The sequence below is a fragment of the Otolemur garnettii genome, unplaced genomic scaffold (assembly GCF_000181295.1).
Source record: "Otolemur garnettii isolate 467f Iridium unplaced genomic scaffold, OtoGar3 scaffold00043, whole genome shotgun sequence".
Taxonomy (NCBI): Eukaryota; Metazoa; Chordata; class Mammalia; order Primates; family Galagidae; genus Otolemur; species Otolemur garnettii.
Genome location: NW_003852438.1, coordinates 5,279,154 through 5,288,339, shown reverse-complemented (window position 1 = coordinate 5,288,339; position 9,186 = coordinate 5,279,154). Strand labels below are relative to the sequence as shown.

The 9,186-nt window shown below is 45.8% G+C and overlaps 2 protein-coding genes across 2 annotated transcripts in view; both read right to left on the bottom strand.

The window, feature by feature from the left end:
- HIGD1C (HIG1 hypoxia inducible domain family member 1C) overlaps positions 1 to 9,186 on the bottom strand; it is a 23,606-nt gene that overhangs the window by 11,256 nt on the left and 3,164 nt on the right.
- Positions 7,879 to 9,186, bottom strand: part of LOC100948096 (methyltransferase-like protein 7A) — a 5,249-nt gene continuing 3,941 nt past the window's right edge. The window contains exon 2 of the mRNA XM_003790372.3: positions 7,879 to 8,612. Coding sequence (XP_003790420.1) covers positions 8,376 to 8,612 — 237 coding nt within the window. The 3' untranslated portion in view covers positions 7,879 to 8,375. The remainder of the gene's footprint in view (positions 8,613 to 9,186) is intronic.

Below are 9,186 nucleotides of genomic sequence, written 5' to 3'. Positions count from 1 at the left end.
GCCTCAGCCTCCAAAGTAGTTGGGACCACAGGCACCCACCACAATGCCTGGCTATTTTTTGGTTGCAGCTGTCATTGTTGTTTTGGCGGGCCCGGGCTGGATTCAAACCTGCCACCTTAGGTGTCTGTGGCTAGCACCTTAGCCACTTGAGCCACAGGCGCCGAGCCAAGAGACCCTGTCTCTTAAAAAAAAAAAAAAACCTAAGAAAATAGGTTGTGGGGATATTTGCACAGCTCCATAAACACACTGAAACCATTGAATTGTAAAATTAGGTAAAATTTTATAGTGTATGAATTCTATCTCAATAAAGCTGTTTTGTTTTAATTTGGGACAGAGTCTCACTCTGTCACCCTGGGTAGAGTACTGTCATAGCTCACAGCAACCTCAAACTCTTGGGTTCAAACGGTCCTTTTGCCTCAGCTGCCCAAGTAGCTGGGACTATCGGCACCCACCACAATAACCTGCTAAAAGCTGTTATTTAAAACAAAACAAAACTCACTTGGTGAGGTGAGGTTTTCCCCCTCCCCATATCAGTGTGGTTAATATTCATTTGGAAGATAGTTCAGTATTTTTGTTATTCTCCATTTTAGAGTTTCCCCCATTTTTTTTCATTTTACTTTATATAAAACACTACTTTATTAAAACGTTAAAATGGGCTGGGTGCAGTGGCTCACTCCTGTAATCTTAGCACTCTGGGAAGCTGAAGCAGGTGGATTACTTGAGCTCAAGAGTTGGAGACCAGCCTAAACAAGAGTGAGATTAGTAGACATGCCCAGAGTCATCAAAAAGGATTCTGAGTCATGATCTAGCTAGGGAGGTCTCCAGTCCAGAAATTGAAATGATAGTTTTGTCAGGGACAGGGATCGTTTGTCAGGGACAAACATGAATGACTCTATAAAATGTAGTCGAATTTTCCTCTTGAAAACTAGACTGTAAGGACAGTACTTTGTCCCTTCATGTCCTTTATTCAATTTCCCCAGAAAATAAAAGCAGCACTGTCCCTTCTCCACCCCAGAGAGGTCCATATCTTCTAATCTCAGAACCCATGACTATGTTATATTAGACAGTGAAGGGCAATGAAGGTTGCAGGTGGGATTAAGGCTGCTAATCAGCTGCCCTAAGGTCTCCACAAGGAGCTGTAGGGAGGAGAATCAAGGCAGACTGAGAGACAGTTGAAGACATTACTGTCGCTGACTTTGAAAGGGAGGAAGGACCCGTGTGCCAAGGAATGAGGACACATTCCTGGAGACCGGAAAAGGAAGGAAACGAGTTGGGCCCTAGAGCCTCCGGAGGAGACACAGCCGGCTGACATCTTGATTTTAGCCCAGTGAGACCTGCGTTGCGCTCTGTCCTGCAGCACTATAAGAGAATAAGTTTGTGGTGATTTGTTAACACAGCAATAGGACTGTCATACAGCTGACAGGTGCTGCATTTTCCTGCACGGTCAGACTGCCCTGCAGGACAGGAGACAGTGGACAGGCCACAGACTGTTGGACGCCCACAAAGGGAAGTCTGTAGGGATAAAGGGACGAAGGATGGAGTCCTGGGGAGGTAGAGGGCAGCCTGTTGCGGCTCAAACTCCTGGCCTCATCTCTCTCACCTTTCTCTATCATGAGAGGGACACACTTCACACTCCCACCTCTCTTTGTTAGAGCTCCAAAGTTGCCCTTTGTTCTGAAATAAAATTTCTCTTTGTTACACTGAAAAAAACCAAATGACTCCTGGCCTTGTGTCATCCTGCCACTCCCAGAGTGCTGGGATTACAAGTAAGGGCCACCAGGCCCAACCTTGATATTTGTTTTAATATTGTAGTCTTTACTTTTAAATACGGTCTTCAGGTTTCTTTACGCTTTAGGGGATAATATGATCCAAACTCTTCCTCTGAGATTCAGTTTCATAATCTGTTCCCATAACCTGAGAGGTGAGATAGAAACTGAAGTGGGTTCTGCTACTTTTCCCATCCTAATAGCCGTTGCTTAGCTTGAGAGGGAAAATGGGAGACTAGATTAGAGGGATTAGAAACCCAGATTTGTGTGCATGGGGACTTGGCAGGGAGGTCATTTGTAGCAATTGAAGCCAGGGCATCTTAGGACAGTGTCCAACTTGGTGTTAGGTGTGAAAATGATAGCTTTGCCAAATTGTATTTTATGGAAAATTCCCTTAAAAAATGCCAAATCTTCACCAAGGTGTGCAGATCACCTGAGCTCACGAGTTCGAGACCAGCCTGAGCTAGAGTGAGAACCCCATCTCTGAAAAAGCTGGGCATTGTGTTGGGGGCCTGTAGACCCAACTACTTGGGAGGCTGAGGCAAGTGAATCACTTGAGCCCAAGAGTTTGAGGTTGCTGTGAGCTGTGACACCACAGTACTCTACTGAGGATGACAAAGTGAGACTGTCTCAAAAAAAAAAAAAAGAATGCCAAATCTTCAGGAAATATTATAGCGTGTGATAATCCAAATGTTTGAAATTTCATGGCTATATTTATAGAAGTAAAATAGCTCATCTGATAGAAAAATAAATTTCATTCTGTTCTCCTTCCAAACGCTAAAGGGGCAGCCTTGACCAGGCTGCAGGACTCCGTGAAGGAGCGCAGGGCTCACACTGACAGCTCTGCAGCTTACAAGGCACCCTGAGATCTCATCTCAGCCTGATGACAGTCCTGGGAGAAGCAGCTGGTCCTACCCTCTTTTCCTAAGTTAATAAGATATCGGTAAGATGCATTGACGAGATGTGGATTCAGATGTTCTCACTGTAAACCCCACACTTTTGCACTGGAACACCAAGCTGAGAAAAGAAATGTTGAGAAGCCAGTGGACAGACAGCCCTCCAGTCAGAGAAGAGCAGCTCACATTGGCTTTATCATGAGTAGGAACCTTCCTAATTGGATTGGGTGTTTTGTTTTGTTTTGTTTTGTGACAGTGTCTCGCTCAGTCACCCTCGATAGAATGCTGTGGCCACACCTCACGGCAAACTTCAACTTTTGGGCTTAGGCGATTCTCTTGCTCAGCCTCTAGTGCAGCCGGGACCACAGGCGCCTGCCACAGTGCCCGGCTATTTTTTTTTTTGGAGACAGAGCCTCAAGCTGTCCCCCTGGGTGGAGTGCTGTGGCATCACAGCTCACAGCAACCTCCAACTCCTGGGCTCAAGCGAGTTTCCTGCCTCCACCTCCCAAGGACCACAAGCACCCACCACAATGCCTGGCCATTTTTTGGTTGCAGCCATCATTATTGTTTGGTGGGCCCAGGCTGGATTCGAACCTGCCACCTTATGTGTTTGTGGCTGGTGCCTTAGCCACTTGAGCCACAGGCACTGAGCTGCCAGCTATTTTTTGTTGTTGCAATTTGGCTGGGGCTGGGTTTGAATCCGCTACCCTTGGTATATAGGGCCGGTGCCCTACCCACTGAGCCACAGGTGCCGCCCAGAAACAAAATATCTTGCACATCCCCCAGGTCTGTTATTTCCTCTGCTTTGGTTAATGTGACCTTTCACCCTAACTTCTGGCACACACTGATTCTACAGTTCATCATCATGGAATTCTTGAGATTTTTTAGGCAGCCTGAGCTTTTAGTTAAGTGTTGACACAGAAGTGAGGCAAACTGAGCAGTTTGCTTTGTTGCGTTTGTTGACAGTGGTTTGCTGGATCCATTACGCTCTCTGCTGCTTGAACAGATAAACATAACTTTCAGTTAGTTAAGTTCTCTGTTTTCCAGAGGGACACCAGAGACAAGGGCGTATGTCAGGGCCAAGAGCACACCAGGAACTCTCAGGTAGTGTTTGCCTCGCTTTCCTCCTGTGTTCAAGTGTGAAATATGTAGGGTGTCCGAAGAAACCATCCAAATACGAGAACACTTGGGAAGGAAAATCTTCCCAGTGTTAGAATATAAATAGAAGACATTTGAATGTGTCTTTTTTTGTTCACCATTCCAGTAAGTGTTGGTCCCATTGTCACAGGGTCTTGGCAAGGTTTAGGAAGAAGTTGGTGAAATTGTAGCCATCCCGGAATCTGCCCTCCAGGCTCCGGAGCCTGGCCTTGCCCCCTCTCTTTCACATCCTTGAACATACTGTTCCTTCTTTTCACTTGGCTGTGGCATAAGCTATTGTGTTGAACGATTCCTTATTTTTCCTTTGAAATTGACCTCAGATGTCGTGTCCTCAAAGAAGCAGCTTCTAATCTCCTTCCCCTGGGTGGGTCAGATCACATTGTCCTGGCCCCCTGGGCTTTTTCCCTCTAGACAACATTAGTCAGGGCCGGGCACAGTGGCTCACACCTGTAATCCTAACACTCTGGGAGGCCGAGGAGGGTGATTGCCTGAGCTCATGGGTTCAAGACCAGCCTGAGCAAGAGTGAGACTCTACCTCTAAAAATAGCTGGGCGTTGTGGCAAGTGCCTGTAGTTCCAGCTACTAAAGGAGGTTGAGGCAAGAGAATCGTTTGAGCCCAAGAGATTCAGGTTGCTGTGAGCTGTGATGCCATGTACTCTATTGAAGATGACAAAGTGAGACTGCGTCTCAATTTTTAAAAAATTTTCCCAGTACCAGGCTGTTTTCATTTGGAAGATTCCTAATCCTCTTGCCCTAGTCCACATGAGACAAGGTTTGGGTGTGCTTAGCCCCAGGAATGTAGCTCTGTGACTTGTATTTGAACCAGTCAGCATAATCCATCCATCTCCTCTAACCATCATGAGAGGTTCAGGGATGGGCTGCTGACAGCTGAGACTCAATCCAGGACTTCGGTTGGAGTGTTTGCAAGAGTGGACTTGCTGTGTCTCACCGGCCTCGGGCCCTGGAAACACGAAGGTTGGAACTCTTCCCACCAGCTTGCTCCCTAAATGGACCAGACAGAGTGGGCAGACGTGACCCTCGCCTGGAGCTTCCTGGCCCTTGGTAACGTTACCTGAGTCTGCTCAAGCTGCGCCTGAGGCTTTCTGCCCCTGTGCCTTTCCCTGCTGTGGGTCAGTAGTGTCCCTTTTCTGCTGAGCCTGTTGGGCTGGGAGCTCTACCACTCGCAGTGAAGGGTCCCTACCCAGGAGGGGCCTAACAGATATTGCATATGTTTTGCCTTTTTGTGTGTTTCTTTTTGCCCAGGCTGAAGTCATTTCCTCTGGCTCTAGAATGATTGTAAATGTGTGTTCACAGGGCCCAAGGAGGAGAGCAGTGAGAAGATAATACGGCAGCACTGACGGCCAAGCAGACTTTGTGGTTTGGGAGGCAGGGCTTCTAAGACTTGCTCAGGAAGGGGTGGACTGATTCTAATCAAATTCACTTGTTGATCAAGTGCTTTGGCTTTGCTTGTATTCCCAGGGGTTGGGAAGCTGGGGGGGGAGAATGGCATTTGAGACGGGCATGGGCAGCAGTGAACCTGGTCTTTACAAAAAATTTAAAACTTAGCCAGGCACAGGGGCTCATACCTCTATTCTTAGCTACCAAGGAGCTGAAGCAGGATTGCTCAAGCCCTTGAATTTGAGGCTACAGAGGTATGATTGTGCCACTTTAATCCAGCCTGGGTGACCATGAGAGGAGGTCTCTAAAAGGAAAAATAATTTTATTTCTCTGAAACTTAGTTTTCTCTATAGAAAGTGAGGATAGGCCAGGTGTGGTGGCTCACACCTGTAATCCTAGCACTCTGGAAGGCTGAGGCAGGTGGATAGCTTGAGTTCACAGGTTCGAGACCAGCCTGATCAAAAAAGAGAGACCCATCTCTACTAAAAATAGAAAAACTGAAGCAAGAGGATTGTTTTAGCCTAAGAGTTAGAAGTTGCTGTGAGCTATGACAACACAGCACTCTGCCCAGGGCAATAGCTTGAGACTCTGTCTCAAAAAAAAAAAAAGAAAGAAAGAAAAAGAAAAGAAAGTGAGGATATATGTGCCATACCACTTAGACAACAGGGAACTGATAAGAATGTCTAGTACTTTGTACTTCAGGACTGTCCTCCAACGTGATGGTCCTGTTTTACCCTGTCCACCTGTGGATTTTCCTATTTTTCAATCCTTAGACTGATCTAACCCATCAGGAGGGGTTTCCTGCTTTTGGGGAGACTTCAGATGAAGGAGATTCATGTTCCAGAGCTCAGGAGGCCTTAGATGAGTATCTGCTCCCACTGCATCAATAATTTTCATGTTCCAAGTAAGAACAGCGAGCTTCCTTTCTTTTTGCTGTGTGGATTTCACGAATAGGGTGTTTGGAATTGGACTTCTGAAGAGCCAGTCTGATCCTTCCAAGGTTCCTTTCTCTGAAATCTACTGGAGGCCTGGCGTAGTGGCTCACACTTGTAATCCTAGCACTCTAGTAGGCCAAGGCAAGTGGATTTCTTGAGCTAAGGAATTGGAGATGAGCCCAAGCAAGGGACCCTTTCTCCACTAAAAACAGAAAAAAACTAGCTGGGTGTGTGGTGCGAGTCTCTAGTCTCAGCTACTCAAGAGGCAGGAGCAAGAAGATTGCTCAAGCCCAAGAGTTTGAGGTTATTATGGGCTAGGATGACACTATAACACTCTACCCAGGGCAACAGAGTAAGACTCTGTCTCAAAAATAAGTGAAATAGGCTCGGCGCCTGTGGCTCAAGTGGCTAAGGTGCCAGCCACATACACCTAAGGTGGCAGGTTCGAATCCAGCCTGGGCCCGCCAAACAACAATGACAGCTGCAACCAAAAAATAGCCAGGTGTTGTGGCGGGCGCCTGCGGTCCCAGCTACTTGGGAGGCTGAGGCAGGAGACTTGCTTGAGCCCAGGAGTTGGAGGTTGTTGTGAGCTGTAATGCCACAGCACTCTACCCAGGGGGACAGCTTGAGGCTCTGTCTCAAAAAAAAAAAAAAGTGAAATAAAATAAAATAAAATAACCTACTAGCTGTGTTTATAGTTATCAGTATAAGGAAAGAAAAAGTGCTATGTTCAAATAGCTATTAATAAATTTTCCAGAATGAGGGAAAGGCCTCTTAGAGACACTGCAATAAAGGAAACCAAGCCGGCAAAGTGCAAACCGTTCATTTTATTCCATTCCTAACATGAATGTGAATGTATTGGTTCATTTGATATTTAAAATAGTATCTTTTCAAAATCATCTCAGAAAAGAGACATTTACACACTATCACTGAAAATCCTAGTCTTTAACCCACTGACAGACCACCCTAACACTTGTTTTCCAAAGGCACTGGTGACGATTTTCACAGTTTCCATATTGCAAAGAACAAAGAAATCATCTTGGAACAGGAGTGAACTTTGATCAGAATAATCCAGAAGAGACATGTCTCCTTTACAGACTCACAGATTGCTTGATCTTTAGAGGCGCTTACATAGTACACTGAATAATACAAGGTTTAATCACAGTGGAACTTTTTCCCCACTTACAATCTACTATACTCAGCAAAGTCAGTGCTAGATAATAAGGAAAATGAATCGAAGAACTCTAACTGCCTTAAATTGTTTTACTGGTGTACTCAACCGTGAAGTATAATATTTATTTTCAGAACTGAGGGCTAGAATGCAGGAAAATGAGCTTTGGTGGAATATTCCAATGAAAGACATAAAGCTGTTAAGACCTAGGTGTGGTGTCCTGGTACATTAATTCTGAAACCCAGACCAGTGACACTAAGAATAACAAATAGGTTTAGATTTGTTTTTCAGAAAATCCGTTTTAAAAAGAAAAGAAAATTTATGCTGCTTGAACTTGGATTTTCTTTCTTTTCTTTTCTTTTTTGAGACAGAGTCTCAAGCTGTCGCCCTAGGTAGAGTGCAGTAGCGTCACAGCTCACAGCAACCTCCAACTCCTGGGCTTAAGCGATTCTCTTGCCTCAGCCTCCCCAGTAGGGGGCACTACAGGCACCTGCTACAACGCCCGGCTATTTTTTGTTGCAGTTTGGCTGGGCCCGGTTTAGAATCCGCCACCCTCAGTATATGGGGCCGGCACCCTACTCACTGAGCCATAGGCGCTGCCTGAACTTGGATTTTCAATTCAGTCCATGAATTATTAAGATTTTTGCACTGCCCCCTTTTCACATTCTTCTGAGTGATTTAACTGCTTATTAGTGTCAAACTCTCAAAGAAGAGGTGAAATTATAATCTGTTGGATTATAATTGGAAAAGCCTAAAGAAGATCGGAAAGCTTTTGAAGTCAATGAATAAAGTAAAATTTGGGTATAATGGTGGGCTTCAATTATGAAAGCCCACTGTTCCTTTGTAGGGGGAGTCCAAAGCTGTCATTTTGTTTAGTTTTTAATTCTTTAGGAGATAAGAGAAAATGACTAATACAACATAAGAGAAGCTTTTCAGAATGAAATTCAAATTTATCTAAAAATCAGGGTTTCCCTTCTCCCAGTTAGTCTGGCCCATGGACAACTGAATCCCCTGTTACTTGAGCCACTCGGCACTCTCCTGCTTACTGACACTATTTCACCGCATATCCATAGATATGAGGGCGCACTAACTTCCAGGACAGCGGGGCCTGAATGTGCTGGAGCTTCAGCTTAGAGAAGCTGGCCCGCTCCAGCGTCTTCCAGCTTTCTCTGGTCAGGTTGCACCCATCAAACAGAAGGTACCAGAGAGGATCTAGGACCTGTTGCCAGAAGGAATTCCAGGTGGATCGCTCAGCTGCCACATGCTCCAGGAAATAAAAAGCCCCTCCCTGAGAAAGAACAATGACATGTCAACAAATATTTTAGTTCTGGTAAAACAGATTTCTTTTTTTTTTAAGAGACAGAGTCTCACTTTGTCACCCATGGTAGAGAGCTGTGGAATCACAGCTCACAGCAACCTCCAACTCTTGGGCTTAAGTGATTCTCTTGCCTCAGCCTCCCAAGTAGCTGGGACTACAGGCGCCTACCACAGCGCCTGGCTATTTTTTTGTTGCAGTTGTCATTGTTGTTTAGCAGGCCGAGGCTGGGTTCGATTCCACCAGCCTCAGTGTATGTGGCCAGCGCCTTAACCACTGAGTTACGAGTGTTGAGCCTATTCTGTGCCTTTTAAAAGGCATTGGTCTGGCTCAGTGCCCGTGGTTACAGCGCCAGCCACATACACTGAGGGTGTTGGGTTTGAACCTGGAACGGGCCAGCTAAACAATGACAACTGCAACAAAAAATAGCCAGACATTGTGGCAGGTGCCTATAGTCCCAGCTGTTTGGGAGGCTGAGGCAAGAGAATCACTTAAGCCCAGGAGTTGGAGGTTGCTGTGAGTTGTGACACAAGGGCACTCTACCCAG